This window comes from Ursus arctos, unplaced genomic scaffold, assembly GCF_023065955.2.
Source record: "Ursus arctos isolate Adak ecotype North America unplaced genomic scaffold, UrsArc2.0 scaffold_1, whole genome shotgun sequence".
In the NCBI taxonomy this organism is placed as follows: domain Eukaryota; kingdom Metazoa; phylum Chordata; class Mammalia; order Carnivora; family Ursidae; genus Ursus; species Ursus arctos.
In genome coordinates, this window is record NW_026622763.1 from 106,213,431 (window position 1) to 106,235,926 (window position 22,496).

General features: G+C 51.2%; 1 protein-coding gene and 1 long non-coding RNA gene across 6 annotated transcripts in view; both read left to right on the top strand.

The window, feature by feature from the left end:
• The first annotated feature begins 265 nt into the window (after window positions 1-265).
• On the top strand, window positions 266-9,430 carry LOC123000670 (uncharacterized). Of its 2 annotated transcripts, none has more exons than XR_006408816.3 (3): window positions 266-1,021; window positions 7,388-7,571; window positions 9,013-9,430. It is a non-coding gene; the product is annotated as an uncharacterized LOC123000670 (long non-coding RNA). The 2 variants fall into 2 exon arrangements; XR_008957037.1 differs by lacking the exon at window positions 9,013-9,430 and adding an exon at window positions 8,788-8,944.
• Window positions 9,431-14,931: 5,501 nt separating this feature from the next.
• UBE2F (ubiquitin conjugating enzyme E2 F (putative)) overlaps window positions 14,932-22,496 on the top strand; it is a 54,767-nt gene continuing 47,202 nt past the window's right edge. The window contains exons 1-2 of one of the 4 annotated variants that reach the window (XM_026491529.4): window positions 14,932-15,110; window positions 19,462-19,595. In XM_026491529.4, coding sequence (XP_026347314.1) covers window positions 19,478-19,595 — 118 coding nt within the window. In that variant the 5' untranslated portion in view covers window positions 14,932-15,110; window positions 19,462-19,477. The remainder of the gene's footprint in view (window positions 15,111-19,461; window positions 19,596-22,496) is intronic. The other 3 variants (XM_057306038.1, XM_057306036.1, XM_026491537.4) reach the window with 3 other exon arrangements.

Sequence of the window (22,496 nt, forward strand, 5' to 3'; positions counted from 1 at the left end):
GGCTGTTTCAGTCGTTTCCAGGCCGCTGCTGGGCTGGGAGCAGGGGATGGGAGCAGAGTAAGTTAAGACACCGCAGAGTCTGCTGTTCTTACCAAGATGCAGCTGCTCTTTTTTTTTCTTTTTTTTTTAAGATTTTATTTATTTATTTGACAGGGAGAGAGACAGCCAGCGAGAGAGGGAACACAAGCAGGGGGAGTGGGAGAGGAAGAAGCAGGCTCCCAGTGGAGGAGCCTGATGTGGGGCTCGATCCCAGAATGCCAGGATCACGCCCTAAGCCGAAGGCAGACGCTTAACCACTGAACCACCCAGGCGCCCCGCAGCTGCTCTTTTTGATGAGAACTTCCTGAGTTCTTGCAAATCTTTGGTTCATTTCCAGACTTCCAAGGAGTTGACTCTGATGGTTTTCGCCAGCTTTTTGTTGCTTCCTCAAAGGGGCAGAATTTCAGAGATCTTACTGCAGCTTCACTCCTGTCACTTGCCATATTTATTTTTAAATGGCACAAAGAATGCTCATTTTATTAATAAGGGGACAGTGGTTATTTTCCTATCAGCTGATTTCTGCTTTCCCATCTAATCGTGTGATGGTGGGTAATGAGTTCCCTCTGAGCCAGGGATTTTTTATGCAGATATTCTAGTTCTCTGTGATTCCCATTCTAGGGCTGCCCAGATCCCATTAAACTGTAAACTGCCTGCCCCCAGTGCCTTCTTCAACAAGAACAGAGCCAACCTCCTCTTTTTATCAGCATGGCTGCTGAGCCTAACACAGGGTCTGGCACATGGTGTGTTCTTAATCAATTGATAGATAAGCGCCCTCTTGGCTGACCTCCGGTCACGTGGATGGTTATGGGAGCAGGGAGGCGTTGCCAGGCTTTACAAAAGCAAGGGAGCCCGATGGAAGGGGAGTGAGTGATGGAGAGAGGCAGGGATATACAGCGGTGTGCGAGACCACACAGGCACCCAGGAACTTGCATCCCTGAATGCCTTCTAGAATCCTGACACTTGCCGCCTAACCTGCCCCCAGGTAAGAGATGCTAAGTTTGGAGCCAGTTTGAGAGGGTTTCTGTGGGCTGCTACCAAAGAATTTTCATCAGAACAGCATGGACTGACAGCGGGTGGAACGGAAACAGGGCAGCAGAAAGGGCCTATGAATTCTCTGCATGGCCCAGAGAGGAGCTGTGTTGGGGTTCACATGTTATTGTGTGCCCTTGCATTCACATGCCCAGACCCCTGAGCCCCCAGAATCTCCACCCGCCCCTCTCCCACTGCTAATGTAATGGAGTAATTGAGCATGAGCAGAACCAGCATTCAAGCCCACCTGCATTAGGGCGAGCCGGGTGGCGGTGGGGGTAGGGGTAGGGGTGGAGGGTTCTGAGACAAGGGAAGCACTGGGAATGCTGACGAGAGGGTCCGCCCCCACCACCTCAATTAAGCCAACTGATGGATAAAGAGAATCTTCTGGACTGTCAAACGCCTGCTTCTCCGAATCAGTTCCAAGAACCCAGGAGGTGCAGGAAGACAAAGAGAGCTCTCCCCCGCCAGAGTCAAACCCGCCGGAGCCGCCTCAGACACACAGCTCAGACTCACAACCCAGACACTAGACCCTCTAGTGGCAAGGGAGAGTAAGCAATTTGCCCAGCTGGAAATCAGGGCTTTGTTACTGAGAAGTAAGAGAGGGATGGATGGTGGAGCAGCAACTAACGTCCCTGTCCTCCCCCGCGGCTCTGTAGCTCCCTCCGCGGACGCCCGCTGGGGAAGGCGTGCTGCAAGCGGGAGTCTTCGGCCTGGCCACTAAACCAGACTGCTCCTCCCCTCTCCCTCCTGTCTGAATCAGAGCCAGCCCAGCCGCTCCTGCCCACAGCCCATTAGCCATACCGGGCATATGCCCCCCCCTACCGGCAGGGGCTGGGACTTATGGGGAGCGGGAGGAATGTCAGTAAGCATCACCGCCTCTGCGGGTGCGTGTGTGTGTGTGTGTGTGTGTGTGTGTGTGTGTGAAAGACCTTCCGGATCTGTTGCTAGCTGGGAAAAAGAGGGGAAAGCCAGCTGCCGGGCTTACGTCGAGTGTGAGCCCAGAAATGTCCTGATGTAGATGTGGACGTGAGGCTGTATCATTTGCTGCGGCTGCTGTTGCAAGTGACCACAGGCCTGACGGCTTCACTTATCCCCTTACAGTTCTGGAGGGGAGAGGCCAACACCAAAGTGTCCACGGTGCCGTGTTCCCTCTGGAGGCTCCAGGGGGAAATCAGTTTCCTTGCTTTTTTCAGCTTCCAGAGGCCACCTGTATCTCTTGGCTCAGGGCCCCACCCACCATCTTCAAAGCTAGCAGCAGAGCCTCTTCAAATCTCTCTCCTTCTCTCTGACCTCTGCCTCCATCTTCACAGCTCACTCCCTCCTACTTCGACCCTCCTGCCTCTCTCGTATAGTTACAGTTAGGACCCACCTGGATAATCCAGGATAATCTCCCCCCAGTTCAAAACCTTTCTCTTAATCACATCTGCACAGTCCCTTTTGCCATGTGAGGTAACATATTCACAGGTTCCAGGGATTAGGATGTGGACATCTTGGGGTGTGTGGGGGAGGCATCATTCTGCCCACCACCATGCCTATAGAAACTTGGAGAGGTTTGTTACATGGTTGGGGCGGCCTCTTTAAAGAGTATACTCAATTATGACCACAGAGTTAGGGATGAAAGCAAATATTATTTAGGACGAGAAAGTAAATTGCAAATATCACAAACATGAAAAACAGAAAAAGATATGTCACACATACATGTATAATTTTATTTTACATTACATATTATATATAAATATTATGTGATCATATTTTTTCTGGGTTTTGTCATATGGGTAGTATTTATTATTTTTTCCCACTCTAAATAAATCTTCACTTTCATCTCTACTTTGCATTCTTTGAGTATATTTTGTGTAGTAACTTTATACTATTGAGTATAGTCTTTCTTAAAGAGAGCCCCCCATCCGTATGTCAAGACTTAGACCCCTAAAAAACCTGGATCTGTCCTGGACTAGAAAACATCTTTCTGAAGAGAATTTAATTGTTTTCTAAATTAAGTCAAGATCAGCTATGTCATTCAACTGAATTCTGCTAAAAATCCAAAAAGAAGAACCAGATTCTAAAATTCCTGTGGAAGAGTAAAGATCTTAGAACAGCTAAGGTATTTCTGGGGAAAATAGGATGAAGGGGATTTATGCCACCTGAGTTCAAGATCTGTTAGCGAGGGACAATAATGAGAACAGTGTGTGTTGGTGGAAGGACAGAGAAATAGCTCAATGGAAGAGAAGAGAGTCCAGAAACAGGCCCAAACACACTTGGGAACGTGACATATGGCTGCCATTACATCACGCCTCTGCGGGGAGAGAGATGACAAAACAATGGCACCGGAACAACTGGTTTTCCATGTGGAAAAAATGTAATTGGATTCCTACCTATCAACATACCCCGAAGTAAATGCCAATTGGATTGAAGGATTAACCACGCAAATATTAGGAATTACAAAACTACTAGAAAAAAAATAGGAGAATTTCGTGTACAATCTCAGGGAACAGGAGTTCTTAGTGGAAAAGCTCATAAAGGAAAAAACTGATGGATTGGGCAGCATCCACATTTAAAACTTCTGTAGGGCAAGCAAATCATAACAAAGCATTGCCAAGCCACTGACCAGGAGAAGATTTTGCACCATGTAGAGTGTATCTGCCATATTTGATGGAGGATTTGCTCCAGAAGGTACAAAGAACTTCCACAAATCAACAAGAGAAAGACAACGCAATAGAAAAATGGGCAAAGGCTATGAACAGGCATTCCCAGAAGGAAAATTCTGGATGGCCAGTAGACAGGAGAGGTGAAGCCCAAATTCACCATTCGAGACATGCAAATGAAAACCGAGCAAGGAGACCATTCCATACCCACCACATGGCAAAACACACCAAGGCGGTCAGCGCCAGGAGGTACAAGGAAATGCAAACTGTCGTAGACTGCTTGCGGGCATACGAAGTAGTACGACCACCTAAAGGACCAATTTGGCAATGTTAGCCTAGTTGAAAATGTGCGTACTCCACCAGCCAGCACTTTCCCTTCTGGGGACCAGCCTTGGAGAAACTCCGTACCTGTGTTGCAGGTCACTTTTCCGGGAGTGTTTACTGCAGCAGCACTGTTGGTAATAGCAAGTAACTGAAAGCAACCTCAATGTCCAGCAACAGGAACCTGCATGAGCCACTGTGAACTACTCTCACGAAGGAATCACGGGCACCTGTTAAAGCGAATACTCCGGATCTCTGTATGTCAACACGAATAGATTTCAAAACCATAGTATGAAGTTTAAAAACCAAGTGATGGAATAAATACCTTTTTTCCCTGAATCTATGTATATGGACCGGAGGGTGGGATTGCTGGGCTGTGAGCATTTGTTCAGCCTAGGAGACCCCGCCTATTCTCCGAAGCCAGTGCACCAATTTTCACCGTTATTCGTACATAAATCACGTTTGCTCCGCGGGCTTGGCAGGCGTTCCTCTTTCCCATCCTCTCTGTGTTAGTGAGTCTGGTGAGAGTAGAGAGGGCACATGGCAGCTGCTACTCGCCTCTCCCTGCTGACCCGTGAGGAGGTGCCCGGCGCAGCGCTCCTTGCCATGTGGGTGGCCTCCTTTGTGCAGTGCTTGTCCAAGTCCTCGGCTGGCTTTTTCCCTTGGAATTTCTGCCTTTTCTTGTAAATTTAGAGATTCATTATAGGTTCTGGATATGAATCCTCTGTGGGATATCCATGCTGTTCCTCCACTCTACGGCTTGTCTTTTACTGTCTCAATGGGGTCATTTGATGAAGAGAAATTGTAAATGTTAATGTAGTCCACCCAATGCATCTTTCTTGTCCTGTATAGTCAGTGCCTCTTCTGTTCTGTTTAAGAAATCTTTGCCTTCCCCGGATGAAAGTATTCTCCCATGAGTTCTTCCAAAAGTTTATGGCTTTACCTTTCACATTTAGAACTAGAGCCCATCTGGAAGCTAAATCCCTTTGCAATCTCATTTGAGGTGGTGAGCAATGATGGGGGGGGGGCTGGCATCGGGGTCCTGAAGCCCAAGCTGAGGGGTAACAGCCCCAAATGTGTATAAAGCGCCTCCCCTCGCTGGTTTTCCTCTGCTTTGCTCTTCCGCCGCTCCTCCGACCTGCCCCCTGCACGCTGCTCGTCCTGCCTCCTCCGAGGCCAGGGATGCCCGGCCGCAGGTCACTGCCCTGGGGCCTGGGTGGGGACGGGGGTAAGTCGGGGCCCTGTGCCCCGAGGGGCCCCGCTCTGAGCGCGACAGGCGCAGGCCCGGCCCCGGAGCCTAGTCCCGCAGCCCACGGGCCGACGGCGGTCCCCGCCCAGCTCCGGCCGCACCAGCTGCGGGGCTCCGCAAAACTGTGGCGCCGGGCCGCTCCCCACGTGGGCCTCCCGCGAGGCCACAGCGCTTGCGGGGCGGCCGGCCGGGCGGTCACCCCCACCGCGCCCCGAGTTGCCGCTTCCCCGCGTCCCCGCGCCCCCGCGCCCCGCGTTCCCTAGTGTGCCCCGGGCAGGCCGGCGTCTGCGGCGTGGGGGCGGCTCCGGAGGGGCCGGGCGCCTGCAGCCAGGCGGGGTCCTAGCCCAGGGACCGTGGGGGGGGGGGCGGTGCCGAGAAGGGGCCCCACCCGGCGCCCACCTTCCGCCTCTCCCCGCCCGCGTAGACGCGGCGGCCCCGGACCCCTGGTACATCTCTGCGTCCCCTCCCGCTGCCCTGGCGGCTCCTCCACGTGGCCCCAGAGGCAGCCCAGGTCCGGGGGCGGAGGTCACGAGCCAAGGACCAAGCTCTGCCGGGCACTCTGCCCTCCTCTTCCTCTGACAACCCCTGAACCGGCCCTGTCCGAGCCCCGCCCCCACAACCCGCTTCTTTGGTTGGGGGGCTGCCCCTAGAGGACTGGAGGTTGACCTGGTGTGCCCTTAGCTGTCCTTCCTCTTGGTGGCCGAGGTCAGGACGGCCCCCACGAACAGATGCCAAGTGCCAGGAGGAGGGGGGAGTCTGCTTCTCCCAGAACAGTTCTGGTATCAGACCCTTAGGAAGATTATTTCCAGAAGTCTCTCTGAGATGCCCATGGGAGACTAGAGGCTGTTCTGCTCCAGCTACCTTACCTTCTGGGCGGCCCAGGAGCCCCAGCCAAGCAGGGCTGCAGCTCCCACCTGGCTTCTGTATCTGGAAGGTTAGGAAGAGACCCCCCTCCCCACCTGGTCCTTTGCTGAGTGCAGCCCCCACTCCTCAGGTAGCTCTTTTTTTTTTTTTTAATGATTTTTTATTATATTATGTTAGTCACCATACAGTACATCCCTGGTTTTTGATGTAAAGTTCGATGATTCATTAGTTGCGTATAACACCCAGTGCACCATGCAATACGTGCCCTCCTTACTACCCATCACCAGCCTATCCCATTCCCCCACCCCCCTCCCCTCTGAGCCCTCGGTTTGTTTCTCAGAGTCCATAGTCTCTCATGCTTCATTCCCCCTTCTGATTACCCCCCTTTCTTTATCCCTTTCTTCTCCTACTGATCTTCCTAGTTCTTATGTTCCATAGATGAGAGAAACCATATGATAATTGTCTTTCTCTGCTTGACTTATTTCACTTAGCATTATCTCCTCCCTCAGGTAGCCCTTGAGCTGGAGTGTTTTGAACGAGGTCCTAGATTCCCTCCCCCCCTCCCCCACCACACAAATCAAAATGGTGCCAGTTTCCATGACGTAAAAGACCTCTGTCCCACCCCTATCCCATCCTGTTGCCCAGGGCAACTGTTAACAGTTGGCCTATATGTTTATGGGTTGAATTGTGTCCCTCCCCAAATTCACAGGTTGCAGTCCTAGCCCCTAGAACCTCACAATGTGACCTTAGAGATGGGTCTTCACAGAGATAACATTTAATTGAGGTCATTGGGGGTGGCTTTAATCCACTACGACTGACTCCATATAAGAAAGGGGAAATTTGAAGGCAGAGGCATACACACAGGGAGAAGATGGGGCCCAAGGAGAGAGGCCTGGAACAGTCTCCCCCACAGCCTCAGAGAGAACCAAGCCTGCCCCCACCTTCACCTCGGGCTTCTAGCCTCCGGAGCCGAGAAGCAGTGCATTTTTGTTGAAGCCACTCCATTCGTGGCTCTGTGTTTTGGCATCCCAGCAAAGTAATATGGTACACTTGTCAATATTTTCTAGTAGTTTGGAAACTCACCTCTATCTCCACTCATTGTTTTTACAGAAATGTCATTGTAGTATTCATGCCATCGTGCCACTGGTTTTTCCATTTTACGACATGTGCCGTGCATCTGCTCGATCTTGTGAGCGGCTGCTCAGACACACTCCCTGAGCCCCTGCCTTTATCTCCCCAGGGCCCTGTGCGGGGAGACTTAGGTCCAGGCTATTGCTGGGAACAACAGAGCAGTGACCGGGTGATGTTTCCACCGTCTCGCAATGGCCATCCTTGTGGGGGCTGTCCCACAGAGGCTAGCAGGGGCCTTCCCGGGGCTCAGGTTTCCCTCCTCCCTGCCAGCGGATCCGTGGCCGTTCCTTCAGGTATGAGCACCTAGCACATCTGTCATGCACGTTATTAACTCTGCCATGTGCGTTTTGAGAAACCTAAATTTCTAATTTTCTTTATCCAGATCATGCCTGTCTGCCACTAAGCTTATTTAAATACTTTAGTGTCTTTTTTCCCCACTACTGTAGAAAGGGCTGCTTGATAACTTCTAATCGGGTGCTGCTGGTACAGAAAATACACCTGTTGATTTTTTTTTTAGCGGGGTCACTTTGTTCTTCTCCTTTCTTCCCTTTTAGTTTTCGGTTGCTACTTGGATGTTCCCTGGAGCTGATCACATTGTCTCATTATGTAATGGTCATGTTGCCTCCTCTTTTCTAATAATCACATTCTATTTCTGGTGCCTGCCTTACTGAGTTAGCCAGAACTTCCAGAATAATACTAGGTAAACTGGAGAGGGTGGATGTCTTTGCATCTGTCTTCCTCCTGCTGTCTGTGGCCTCTGCATCCTCTCTTCGTGGTAATCTGCACCAGGGGCCCGAGGACCACACTCCCACCTCTCCGATGGAGGTAGTGTCTGCTTTTCTGTGTGTTTGGGGACTGCCATGAGACAGACTGCATTTTCCTGTAGAAAATGTACATTCAGGGGCACCTGAGTGGCTCAGTCAGTTGAACATCTGACTCTTGATCTCTGCTGTGGTCATAATCCCAAGGGTTGTGAGTTCAAGCCCCAAATTGAGCTCTATGCTAGGCGTGGAGGCTGCTTTAGAAAAAAAAAAAAAAAGGAAAGAAAATGTGTGTTCAGAATCCCATAGAATGGACCTGAATGTACCATATGGAGAGCACATGGATTCTACCACCACATGGATTTGACCTAAAGCTAATCTATTATGTCTATCAGTCACCATTTAGTTCAAAGTGACTGTGTCTTCTGGGGACCCAGAAAGGCTTTGGAAACATGGTATGAATCACCTCTTATTTATTTATTTATTTTTAAAGATTTTATTTATTTATTTGAGAGAGAGAGAGAGAGCTAGGGACAGAGAAAGGGAGAGAGAGCATGAGCGGGGAGCAGAGGGAGAAGCAGGTTCCCCGCTGAGCAGTGAGCCTGACGTGGGGCTCAATCCCAGGACCCTGAGATCATCAGCTGAGCTGAAGGCAGAACTTAACTGACTGAGCCACCCAAGCGCCCCAATCACCTTTTAAAACACTGTCTAGGGTAGAATTTATGCTTCTCCGTATTTATTTCTATAGTGAATAACAACCTTAAAGCCACTTACTTGGTGAGACCCGTGCTCCAAGTGAAGGATCGGTGGTGTTTAAAGGAGACCCTTGCATTGCTATGAAGACAAATAAACAAAATAAATGAAAGCTTAAAAAGAATAAAAAGGAAAACTCAAAGTCCTACTACCTTGACACAAAAATTATGTTCGTTTTGGTTCATTTACTTGTCTCTGCCCATCTATTTGTCTTTTTCAGAATGGCAGGCGTTGAATTTCTACAATTTGAGCTTTGCTTGCTTCATTTAATTTAATCAGTATGTTCACGGTTCTACGCAATCTGCATAATGATCAAGCTCCGTGGCTGGGCTGCGCTCAGCTAACCAGTTCCCTGATACTGAGCACGCCAGGTTCTGTCGTGTGCGCACAGTGAATAGTTTTGGGCCAGGGCTGCTTCTGCCTTTGGTTCACTGCTTCAAGCCAATCCCTAGAGTGGAACTGCTGCGTCAAGGGAAGGTAAGACTTGAGGTGCCGGGTGGCTCAGTCTGTTGAGCATCTGCCTTTGGCTCAGGTCATGATCCTGAAATCCTGGGATCAAGCCCTGAGTCAGGCCCCTGCTCAGCGGGGAGTCTGCTTCACCCTTGCCCTTTGCTCCTCCCCCTGCTCATGCTCTCTCTCTCTTCTCAAATAAATAAATGTTAAAAAAAAATAGGTAAGACTGGTAGGACTTTTATTACCTACCTAAGGGTTTGTGCTGGGTCCCCTGATACCAGCAGAGCAAGCCATGGCCCAGGTCCACTCTGAATGGCGGCTCCTTCTCTTCACAAGTAGGTTGTCGCAGCATTGCTGTCACCAGAGTTCTGGAGTGGGGATTTAGTTATGATGGTTTGGAAAAGAGTCACCAGAATGTTGGTGCTTCACTCCCGTCTCCAGCCAGAGAGAGCTGTGGCTGCAGGGGGAAGGGCTCGACACGGAGGTGGGACTGCCTTGGGTGACCCCAGTGTGGCCCTAGGGTTGCAGCCTGCAATGCAGTCAGGGACACATCCTGGGCTGTTATCAATGCTCAGAACATCGTAAGGTTACTCCTGATCGTGTTCCTGCCTTGTTCACAGGAGTGTTTATATAAACTCCACAAGGTAAACACTTTCAATCATGTTTAAGGGAAAACATTTTGTGCTCTGTGGCATTTTGCCTGTAGCACTCACTGAAGTGGACAAGGTCAGAAACGTAAAGTAATGAAAACTATAGGTACGATACAAAATATACAACGAAGGCCACAGGACTTCACTGCAGGTGTGGGTTCAGCAATCTGAATCCCTGTGGGTGTGCTGTGACGAGCCCTGAGCTGAGGGCACCCACCTTGATCATATCTGCAGAGTCCATTTCACCATGTAAAGTAACAAATTCCTAGGCTCCAGAAACGAGGACAAGGCTATTATTTACCGTCCGTGGGCACACACCCACCACACTTTGCATCAGCAACCTAGACACCTGAAAATATGACTCGACCTTGGTTAGTGACTAATACAGAAGAACATGCAATGCAAAACCGGACAGAGTGTGACAAAGGCTGGCTGCCATTTCAACACATTCTGCAAGAAAATCAAACCAAAAGGCTCTGGAGGAAGCAGCTTCCCTCAGAGCTTTGCCAGCTTGGGGGCCTGATCTGATGGGCAGCCTGGGAGCGGGGGGACCATCACCTGAGTGCGGCCTGCAGGAAGGGGCGGGGGGGGGCAGGGGATGGATTCCAAATGTCTGCATTCCAGTCACAATGCACAACTCCTGTTAAAATGTGCCCACTGTTGCTTGAGGGTGAATGAAGAAAATCTCAGTCCTATAATATTTAAAACACCGCTCTGCTTCAGTCCCTTTCCAGGATAGCTGCCACAGCCTCTTTTATTATCTTTCAAAGGAATAAAAGGAAACTAATGTTTCCCTGGGGGCTAGTTCTAAGAGCAGTCAAAAGTTAATTATACCAGATATGTAATTAAAGTCAAAGTACTTAGAATCTGATTGTCTGCTGTCTGGATAGTGCCCCACATCACCATCACCATCACCATCACCACCATCACCATCACCACCACAGCTCCCATCTGGCCCAACGGCACGGAGCCGGCCCCCTCCCTCATGCCACAGTGGATGCCAGAACTGGGTCAGCAAGGCTGCCAATGGTCTTGGTTAAGACAACTTGCCTAGGTTCTGGGCCACTTCTTGCTGCTCTCATCTGTGCCTCATTCTCCCCTCTCCAGATTAGACCCAGGGCTCTTTTGCCCTGAAAGCCCCGGTAAAGCTTTTCCTAGAAACAAGGAACCTGTCTCCAAGTACCCTGTCTCCGCTTTAGGCAACAGAAGGCACCCGGAAGGCCTGGGTTTGCACATTTGTTATCAGCCTCTCCAGCTGGGTTCTAAGGTAAGGGCTATGGTCAGCATAGCTCTTCTCCCCCAACAGTCTCTAAATTCCAGTGGGACAGACGGGTCTCCCCCATGCACAGCAAACCTCAGGAATCAGTTATGAGCCTCCCCCCTCCCATCGGTGGGATTTACCTACTACTAGTTCCCTGCAGAGCTCATGCTTTTGGAGGCCAGGGTCTATAGATTATACACCGTCCTTTTCAGGCTCTCAGCACTTGGTAGATGGTCATCATACAGTTCTGGTTGGAATAGATTTCAGAAGACACATAGGAACTAGGGGCCTGTGTGTGTCAAGGCCTGCTCTCCAGTGCCCTGGGCTTTGCTCCCAGGGAGAACCAGTCCTGGCTGGAGGGCAGGATGCACACCCTGGAATAACCTGGAACAACGCAGAACAGGTTGGAACAAGAACCAGCCGAGGACCGAGCTGGACCCTTTCACCCACATCTACTCCACAACTAGTGCCTCCAGGGCTATTCCCAGTCCATGCAAGGGGCTGGCTTTGAAACATCGTGAAGGTCTTGCCCTGGGAAAGCTTGGAGTCCACAGGACAGTGCGGAGCAGGAGAGCAAGAGCACTGGACCCTGTGGGCCTGGCTCTCATGTCGACTCACCCAGCCTGTAGAGTTTACCTCTCACTGAAACACAGAGCCAGGAATGTCTGCCCCAATGGGGTACCACTGATGTGGGAGAGCTCTGCTTCGTCCGCAGTGAGTGCAAGAGAGAAACCCGGAGTGGGTGGCCAAGGAAGGCTGCCCCTCCGGGGCTTTACCAGCAGAGGTCACTTTTCCTGCTGAGCAGGCCTCACACCAGGCACCCAGGCCCTTGCAACAGACGTTGTTAACCAACTGGCCTGCTGCCCTAGGCTGAAGAGTGCCCAGGTCCCTGGCTCGCCAACACCGTGTCATCCAGGTCAGTGAGCCCCAGGCCAAGCCAGGACAGCCTCTGGGATTGCCGTGCAGCCTGTGTGTCCAGAGGCAGGCCTAGCTGAAAACAGATAGAGGACATCTTCCCTTTCACACTCCGGCTGGAAGTGCTGGTTGAACTTCTTGGGGTAAGGGTGTAGGGGGTGGGAAGAACACCTGGTGAATTGTCTGCCTGCTCTTCCTCTGGCACCTGCACCCCTCTGGGAGGCTCACAACTGAACCTCTACCCTTCCTTCCCATATGCACACACAGTGGGTGTGTGATCCAAGCCCAGCCAGCCCTCCCAGAGAATGTGAGATTGGGAGGAAGAGGATAGCTCCCCTGATGGCCTGGATTGTAAAGATGTGTCTGAGGCCAGACCCCAGCTCCAAGGAGGCCTCTGGGAGGACATGGCCAGCCTCTAGAGGCCAAGACTCAGATGGAACCACTAAGAACAAGAGGCCTGCACATGACAAGCTCCTCATGCTGTCCCCCAGGTCCCCAGAGGTGACCTCCTTGGCTTCTGTGAACACTCCAGTCTTCTCAATCTTTTGTGCTCAAGCTAGTTAGTACAAGCTCCATTTTTGCAGAAGCCCTGGATGATGACAAATTGCTTCCTTAGGAGGCATGAAGGTCAATTTGACTCCTTTCCTGGCTGCTGGAACCACCAGCTCCTAAGGTGTATGGTGCTCGGTGAGGGCAAATCCCAGCTCTGCCATGTCAGGTAGACTAGTTCTGTGCCTTAGTTTCTGCATTTATGAAGTGGGGATATAGTAGTCCCCCCTTATGTGCAGGGTATCCATTCCAAGACCCTCCCCGAGACCATGGATTCTACCAAACCCTGCATAGACCGTTATTTCCTATACATACATACCTATGATAAAGTTTAATTCACAAATTAGACACAGTAAGGGATTAACAACTAATAACAACACCAAATAAATATCACAATACTGTAAGAAAAGTTATGTGAATGTGGTCTCTTTCAAAATATCTTTTTTAAAGGATTTTATTTTTTTTTTTTTTGAGAGAGAGAGAGAGAGAGAATGAGTGGGGGAGGGGTAGAGAGAGAAGCAGACTCCCTACTGAGCAGGGAGCCAGATGCAGGGTGGTGCGGGGATCGACCCCAGGACCTTGAGATCATGACCTGAGCTGAAGGCAGACTCTTAATCAACTGAGCCACTCTGGCGCCCCTCAAAATATCTTATTGTAGTGTACTCACCCTTCCTCTTCTCGCAATGAGATGAAGTGAGTGGAATGACATAGGCACTGTGACGTAGCATTAGGCTACTATTGACCATCTGACAATGCATCTGAAGACAGATCATCTGCTTCCATACTGCAGTTAACTGAGGGTAACTAAAACCTTGAAAGCAAAACCATGGATAAGGGAGAGGACTGCTGTGACCAAATGACTGTTTCATGAGGTTGTTGTGAGGATTACGTGAGTTTACAATCTAGTAAGCCTGAAATAAACATCAGGTGAAGGCACAAGGCAGCCTCGTGAAATGGAGCTAGAAATGGCTGCATTTACCCACAATGGTGAGATTTGGAGCACTGGGCACTGCAGCCTTTCCCTTACAGAGTGGCCCCTTAGTGAGAGACAAGCCTTCAAGTCATTCCAGTTGTATCTTCACCTGCTGCCTTGCTTCAAGGTCTTATCTTCTCTCGCCGGGACTCCAGCAACAAGCACACGCCATACTTATCAAGCAGATGTATTTTGTCCACCTGTTGTGTGACAGGATGGGGGAGGGGGTATAGAAGGATGGGGAACATGGCAGAGGAGGGATTGAGGAGCTGAACTTAGGCAAACAGGCAGTGGCAGGAAGTCTCCAGCACCAAGAAGGGGAAGCACAGAACTCCAGCGACGTCACTGAGGGATACCTGCACCTCCCTGACTGTGGGGCCTCTCTGAGCAAGTAGTGTCTAAGTTTAGGAAGACAAGAGTTAGCCAGGCGAAGAAGGTGGGAAGTGTTCCAGAACAGAAGGAATACCATGGGTTGGTTCTTCACTGGTCTTCCTGACTCCCTGCCTGGCTCCCCTCCCACGAGCTCAATGAGAGCCAGAAGCTTCTTTTAGAAAGAAAACTTAGTCACTCCACTGTTTAAAACCATTCAATGGGGCTTCTGGAAATAAATTCTAACTCCTTGGCTCTTTCTTCCCGGTCCACGTGGTGAATCTCATCTTTTAGGCGGCCCATCCCTCCAGGAGCCGTCTTGTCTGACTCCCTCATCCCGGCGCCTATTTCAATCACAGGGACACAAATGGACGTGAGAATTTGTATTCAACAAGCTAGAAATAGATAAAGTAGGTATTTTACAAATGTAGAGGAGAAAAGAGGAATAAAAGCCTTTCAGACAAGATCAGGAAAGGGTCCGGGCACTCCTGCAGACTGCCCCCAAGCACACTTGGGGTTGATCTGTGGCTGCGGCTCGCCTGACCGCCCCGCCCCTCGCCCCTGACGCCTGGTCCTTCGCACCCTGGGCACTGGGCCGGGCACAGAGCAGGCGCCCCATCCACCGAGGCGGTCAGCTTGGGCCGGCCGCTCCTGCAGCGCAAGGCTGCGCCCAGCACCTCGGAATAGCAGGTCCAGGTGCCACAAACGACGAAATGAATGGAGGCAGGAAAGCGGCTCAGAGCCCCGGGCACCGGGGTGCGCAGGCTCGAGAACAGCTGGGACGACCCCGCCCCCGGCCGCTACTAGCCAATCAGCAGGGATGGCGAGATTCACGCCCGCCCCCGGCCGTGCCCTCTGCCAATGAGCGAGTCCTGGGCGGCCAGCTGCCGAGCCCAGCCTCGGCCGGCGCACGCCGCTGTTCGCGTGTCAGGCTCCAAATAAAGTTCGTCGGGGCTTTGAATTTTTTTTTTAAAGCGCCCGCTGCCATCTCGGCCGCCGCTGGCAAGAGCGGCCGAGTCCCCGCCCCGCCACTTCCGGTCCCGCCGCCCGGAGCCGGTGCGGCTGTGAGGGGCCGTGTGTCGCCGCCGCCGGCCGGCCGGGCATGGTGTTAGGTGCCGGGCCCGCCTCGCCTGTCTCGGGGTGTCCAGGTGAGCAGCGCGCGGCCCCGCGGCGGGCGACGGGCGGCCGCGGGCCTCCGGGCGGCCGCGGGCCTCCGGGCGGCGCCGGTACCGCGGGCGGGCCGGAGGGCGGGCGGCGCCGGGGCCGCCTCAGGCCGCGCGCTCCTCACGGCCGGGCGCCGGCGGTGCGGGGCCGGACCGCCTGACCGGGAAAGGGCCGAGGCGCCGGCCGCCGCCGGGCTCGAGGGGCAGCCCGCAGCCCCCGCCTGCTTGTGCCGGCGCCCGCACGGCCTCGCTCGCGCCCGCCGTCGCGGGGGAGCCGCGGGCCGCATTGTCCAGAAGGAAACGGAGCCCAAGGTCACCAGCCCGCCGGGGCGGGGGGCAGCGGGACTCGGACGCGGGCCGTCGGACTCCTCTCTGCCTCGGGAGTCCGGCTAGGCCCGGAGAGCGGCGGGGGTGAGGAGTGGGACTCCCGCCTCCCCAGCCTGCCTGCAGCTGCCCGGCGGCTGGGGGCGGCCTCGGATCTTTTGGAGGATTTTACCCGGACCGAGACGGGGGAGGGTATCTTGGAACGATCTGAACAACCGAGTCTTGGATTCTAGACCTGGTTCCGCTGGTGTGTAATCTTGGGTGTGGCCCTGCCCTCCCAGGGCTCAGTTTCCTCATTTGTCACATGAGGGGACTGGGCCCTCCCCTGTCTGCATTCCCTCCAGCCCTGGAGTAGGGGCAGGATGGGTTGGAGTGGCCAGAGAAGGTTTCTTGGAGGAGATGTTGGAATCTGGGTAGGAATCTGTTGTCCTGAGGAAGGAATAGGAGTAGGTGGTGAAGGGAAGGAGGGCACTCCAGACCTGGATATCATCAGATTGAGCAGAAGCTTCCAGAAATGGGCACGGTGGTATTGAGGAACAGGGAGGAGGCCAGCTTGCAGAGGATTTCTGGCTGGGTATGGGGATGAGGGGTGGGTGGTGGGGGACAGAGGGTGGGAGAGATGTTTGGAGACAAATCATCACCAGGCTAGGTGGTGTGGGGCTTGAGAACCTCCACCCAGATTTGCCTGCGGTTCAGGTAGTAGGTAGTGCAGGAGGGGGCATGTTTACTGATGAAAATAAAGGGTTGGGCTCCAAAGGTCGTTCAGCCAACCAGGGTGACTCCCCTGACAGGTGGGAGGTTTCTGGACCCTGGCATTCTGAAGGAGGAGGGTACAGTGTGGACATTTTTGTGTCCTGATAAGGGCCTCTTTGGCTAGAGAAGTTGATTGCCCCCTGGTGACCTGTGGTTCCATCTTTTACTCTGAGGTTGCGACTTTTCCACAGCAGGAAGATTTGCAAATGCGGAGTTCCTCACACTGAGCTGACTGGCTCCTGGTATCCTGCACAGGTGACATGGCCCGATGTTGCCACTACAGGCAGGAATGCCAAGTAAATACTCCTTGATGACGAGACCAGTAAATAGCACGCAGGAATCTTCTTTGAACAGCCCGAGAGCAAGTCCCACCCAGAGGAGGAACGTAAATGGGCCAATTGGGACTTGTGGGATTTAGAGACAGCATCTATTCGATGCAGCTGATCTGTCACCAGAAATGCTGCCTTAACACTGTGTGCTTTGCAGTCAAGGGGTAGTTTTGTGTTAAGCTCTGTGGGTGAAGCATAGTATAGAAGGAAAAGAGAATCCTGAAGCAACTGCAGGTGTTTGGCAAACCTCTTGACAGTTTGAATAATTCTCTTTGTTCAGATCTCTTTGTAGAGAATTAATTTAACAGCTAAGGAAACATTTCCAAATTAGGCCTTAGGTTTATCCCTACAGTGGCATGGAGTAGTAATACGGATGGTGGACAAATAGGTGGTCATTATACACTCAGACTTCTTAGAATGCTGGGAAAGTAAGTTCAGTGTTCTCTTCGATAGACAACAAAACACAAGTATCATTGTCTTATACCTTTCAGTCAGTGCCCTGTGTATTTATTAAGGGCCACAAACTTGTTGATGATTGCAAGCCAGAAATCTGGCTCCTAGTGGAGTTGAGTGTGGGGCATATTCTGCCCACAGAGAAGACTTCAGTGTGGGTAGTAGGGTTATAAAAGAATAAGCAGCAGGGAGCCTGGGTGGCTTAGTCCACTGAGCGTCTCATCGTTGGCTTCAGCTCAGGTCTTGATCTCAGGGTCTGGAATCCAGCCCCGAGTTGGGCTCCTCGCTCAGCAGGGAGTCTGCTTGGGATTCTCTCTCCTTTTCCACCCTCCCACCCCTGCTGTCTCTCTCAAAAAAAAAAAAAAGAAGGCAGAATCCTCAGACTGCAGTGACACAGAAGAGTGTCTTGGTGTGAGCCTTTGTAAACAAGTCTTCCGAGGACCCTCCAAGTGGCTCCTTCAGTGCAGGCCCTCAGGGAGTTCAGTGCAGACCAGGCATGTGCCCTGGCACTTGCTTCTCCGTGGGGCTCTTTGTTATGACTTTCCTAGGGTACTGCCTGTGGAACTGTCTTTACTCATGTTGGGCTTTTGTTTTATTTTTTTGCCATATTTGTATTGGCAAGGTCAGCTAGAGGATAAAAATCAATTGGACTTTGTGAAGGATGTATGTCTTGGTCCATCTTCAGGCAACCCTAACCAGGTGGGATTGATGTGCTCAAGTCTGGGTGTGTGGTGGACTTGGCTGGGGCGGCAGACACTGTTTTGTGATCCAGATCTGCTTAAGGGATTCCTGACAAGATCATTCCAGGTGGGGGCTGAGCAAGAGAACCTGGCTCTGGATGGTCCTTCTGTCTCTGGTAGCTATAGGCTGGAGCCCTTATGGGTGTTTGGCTTTCGTCCCACCCCCAGGAAGCCCCCCTTGTGAGGTTACCAAACCAGTACCTTCCTGCCCTGGGTAAAGCTAAGAAGATGTGTGTTGGTTATGGTCCAGGCTGCTATGTAGGTTCATCTGGGGAGATGGCATGGTCAAGTGGCAATGAAGAAACTAGTGTTGGTTTGTTTTCACATTTGTGTCAGCTTTATTGAGGTGTGATTGAAGTGCACGAAACTGCACATATTCAAAGTATGCAGATAGATCTGTGTATGTATATACCACTGAAACCATCACCACACTCAGAATGTTTGTGTCATCTCCAGGAGGGAAACTGATGTTTCTGTGGTGACTGCTTCTGGCAGCTGGGTGGCCTCAACCAAGCCAGTTCCTGGGTTCCTATCATCACAGGATCTACATCAGTTAAAAAAAAAAAAAAAAAAAGAGTGGGAACTGAGGGTTGGAGGGGGAAGTCCTTACCAGATTTGAAATTTTAGGAGCTTGTGAATGCTCATGTGTAATAGAAGCATCTTTTGAAGCATTTAGACCAGTGATTTCTAAAAGGGATTAGGTGTGTGTTCGCGTGGGGGTCATATACGATACAGAAGATCATATTCAGTATGTTTCTTTTTTATGGCATACATAATAGAAAATAAAATCTGACAGTCTTTGGAGGAGGGGGAGATACACAGAAGAAGATGGTATGAGAAGTTACGTAAAGAACCTGGGTTAAAAATAGTAAAAATACCAATGGGGGAAATGTGTTCTTATTTTGGCTTTCAGTATCTTGGCCTCAAACTAAAAGTTTTGTGTTTGGGTCAAGTTTTTCATTTGGAAGTTTTAGATCATTTTCTTTTGAAAACAATCGGTATTGAAGTAATGTGAAAGCAACAAAGGAAATTATGGAAATATTGGGCTGGTAACCAGTTTTTGTGTTTGGTCTTTATTGTCCTTCCCAGTGAGCTTTGAGTGAGTTTCAGGGGGTGCCTGAAACACAGATGGGTCGGAAGCAGCCAGTGAAGAGAGTCTAGTTTGGGGCATTAATTCTAACTTAATATTGATGTTGATATTGCCTAAAAAATGTAAATAAGACACAACATAAATAAATGCAAAGATGCTTCTTAAGGGAGAAGAAAAGGGAGGCATTGCATTGCTTCCTCCTCACCAGGGCTGATGCTCCCCTCAGTCTGCGATGGGCCAGGCACAGGGGCCACACACACAGGTGCACGGTCCCTGCAGCAGAGAGGGGCACACTTAGAGAACAGTGGTGGGGCAAAATGGAACCCATTGGTGGAGGCTCCCCTAGACCACGAGCTCATGGGAGCCTTGTCACCACGGTGTCCCAGGGCCTGATGCCCAGTGAATGTTAAATGCATGGCTGTCCCTTTTTAAAATTTTTATGTACTTTAAAAAATCAGACTTACAGAGGATGGCATAGAGATTTCCCAAATCAATTATAAGGAATCCAGTCTTATGAATGTGCCTTATATGCTGAATTTTTCTGTGACTAAAGTATAGGTAAAAGTTAACTACCTATGGCCTTGTCTTCAATTTCCAGTCATTGTCTAGAGACATGTCTGTAACCCTACTTTTGGTCTGTCTTTCAGGGTAAAGGTAGCAGTAATGCTGACGCTGGCAAGCAAACTGAAGCGGGAGGACGGTCTCAAAGGGTCCCGGACGTCAGCCACAGCCTCCGACTCCACTCGGAGGGTATCTGTGAGAGACAGGCTGCTTGTTAAAGGTAACGTCATCCATGTAAGCTGGTTTCTCTACTATAACAAAACGAAGTCTGACTGGAGGCTCTTTGGGGATATGAAACAGCCAGTTGCTGAGTAGAAATACCTGTTTGAAAATATTTAAAAATATAATTGCCTGTCATTTACAAGGACTTCGTACTGTGGGAATACTAAGGACAAGAAAATGTGGTATGTCTTGCCACTTGGAATATGCTCTGTAGGGGCTGCCAGAGTGCCGGTGGGAGGATTGTGGTACTCTGGCCTCAGTGCTGTCAGTGTCTGGCTGGTGTGGTGGTCAGGGGAGCATCTTCCTTTCTCGTGCTTAATCACAAGGGGTTCCAGAGCCCCTCTCTGACACCTCAGCACCAGTTTCTAAAGGGAGGGAATGGAATTCAGTAATCTCTAGGGTCTTTCTGTACTTCAGTCAAGTCACAGCCTGAAGAGAGCCTTGTACAAAATTAGTTCCCGTCACAGAATTAATAACTTGAGTGTCTTAGAGCTGTAGTCTTTGGAGAAGGGTTTATATAGTGTGTGTGAATATGCGTGTGTTTGTATGGAATTTTTGCATTCTTTCATTGATCAGACTTACAACTGTGAGGTGCAAAGGCAGTTTCCTGGGGTCATGAAGACTACAAAAGGTGAGGAAGAAACAGTTCCTGCCTTAAGCTTAGAATTTGCAGCACTTTTTACTTTATGGCACATGTTTACATTTCTTAAGTGTATAGGAGCTAGGAAGCCACGAGCTATACAGTTGGTTAGGACTGCCTGTTTTCCTGTCATATCAGGTAGACACCATGAGGTTGCTGGCATTTGTGTGTCTTGAAACACACCTAACAGCAGGAGAGCTGGTGTGAGTGCATGCACTGTTTGTCCTTCTCAGAAATGAGGCACTGCTGAGCTTGGCAGGAGTGGCACCAGGAATGCATCAGGTTCAGGGAGTCTTGGGTGGTGCACTCTTCCTTATCCTCCCTACCCCTGAATCTGGCCTAGCTCTGGTTTATCCAGCTTAATGGATGACTGGCTAATGGTGGAGTAAGAATCACTTCTTACGTTTTGACATTACCCACTGTATCAGATTGAATTCAGAATTTGTGATGGACTGCAGCGCTCAGAGGGTGGGACATGGGCCGCAGCTCCTCACTTGGATGGGCCTGATAGGACTTGAGTCTCTTTCCCAGATGCTGGCTCAAGGGTTCCATCTACGGAGGAAGCCAGGAGCCAGGTGAGCTGGGGAAGGGGTTGGATGTGTTGATGTGGTCCTTAAGTGAAGGCTGTTTTAGTGCCTGGGACTTACAGCGAGAAGGCCCAGATATTAGCTGAGGAGGAGCAGGTGGAAGCAGTGAGTAGACTGTCCTGTCTTCTTCACCATATCTTTATCATGTAAAGATATTAGTAACTTGTACACAGAGCACTTGGGACCAGGCCCTGCATTGGACACTTCATAAGGCAGTTCTTGTTTGACTGCTAAGCCTTGCCAGGTGGGTGGTTCATTCTGCAGCTGAAGGACTGAGACTCAGGTTAAGAAACGTGTCCAGAGTACAACTTTGTTGTAGCAGCACAGCCAGACCCACAGTCTGGGGTGGGGCAGGCTCTGGGGGAGCAGACGCAACAAGCAGAAGCTGGAGGAGCAGGAAAGAAGTGCGGGTCCACTGAAAAGAGCATTTAGGGAGGCGCAGGGGCTCCTGCACACCTTCCGCCCTGCCCGAGGATTCACCTGGCAGCTCGCAAATGGCTCTAGGGCCTGATGCAGCCCTGGGGAGCCCATGGAGGCTGGACTCCATCCCTGCTCCCAGGACAGATACCTTTGGCTGGGTTTATAGGGCCCTGCTCAAGTCCTTTGACTTTGTGAGACTCATCAGAGAGAGAGGTGCAAAACCACCTTGTGGGGCCACCTGTTTCCATCCTCCCAGTGCACTGGTGATTATCAGGTTTCTGGGGTAGCTGTGGGCAGCAGGGCTCAGTGTAACACACACCTCATGTGGCCTGCTCCCTCCTGCCTCTGGGGACTGTTGGACCAGGCTGGGCTGGCTGAGTGGTGAGCAGTTTGGGCATGTGGTAAAGGGTGGGGAGAGAGGAAGGGTGGCCCTGGCCTGAGAGGGGGCTGTGAAGAACAGGCACATAATGAAGCATGCTCTGATGGTCCATGATTTCCTGATCTGCCCCTAAAGCACTCCTTTGCTTGGCTAGATGTGGAGGAGATCTTCATTCTGGGGATTTCGGATGCCGGAAGTGGTGCGTGGAGTCTAGGAGTCTGTGGCATTGTGAGCACTTAAGGGGTGATTACAGAGAAGTTCTTTCTAGGGGAAGCCCCCTTTGGGAACTTTGAGAAAAGTTGGATGTCTGAGTTCAACAAGATTGCAATAGTCAGCAGTGTCATCCTGGGCTGTGGCTTTGGCTCATGTGGGAATGTTACTCATGAGGATCATTAGTTTGTAGAAAAGTATGTTAATGTGTCTTGGGATTCAGTACCATAGGCTGGGTTCCCAGGAGTGGGGAATTTGGTATCCGGATAGTTATAAAGGAGTATCCCTGGGACTGATACCTGTAGAGGGAGGTGAAGGACTCAGGAGCAGGCAGAGCAAGAAATCGACCTCTGGGGAAGGCCCCAGACAGCCTCTGCTTAGGGCAAGCATAGCCTTCAGAGCAGTCCCCAGTCAGATGAGATGGTCAGGTTTTCCTGCTCTGCATGGATCAGTTGCCAGAGAGGCTGCCCTGAGAGGGATGAGGGTCCTGGGGTGAGGGGGTCTGTGCAACCTACACAGTCCCTGGAAGGACTGATTGCTGAAGGCCATCTGCTGAGAGCCCTGTGGGGGGGTGGGGGGGTGGGGGGGTGGGGGGGGGTGGGAGGGCTGTGTATCCCGTAGCCCAAAGGTACGAGATCTGGCTTGGTGCAGATGGCTGTAAGG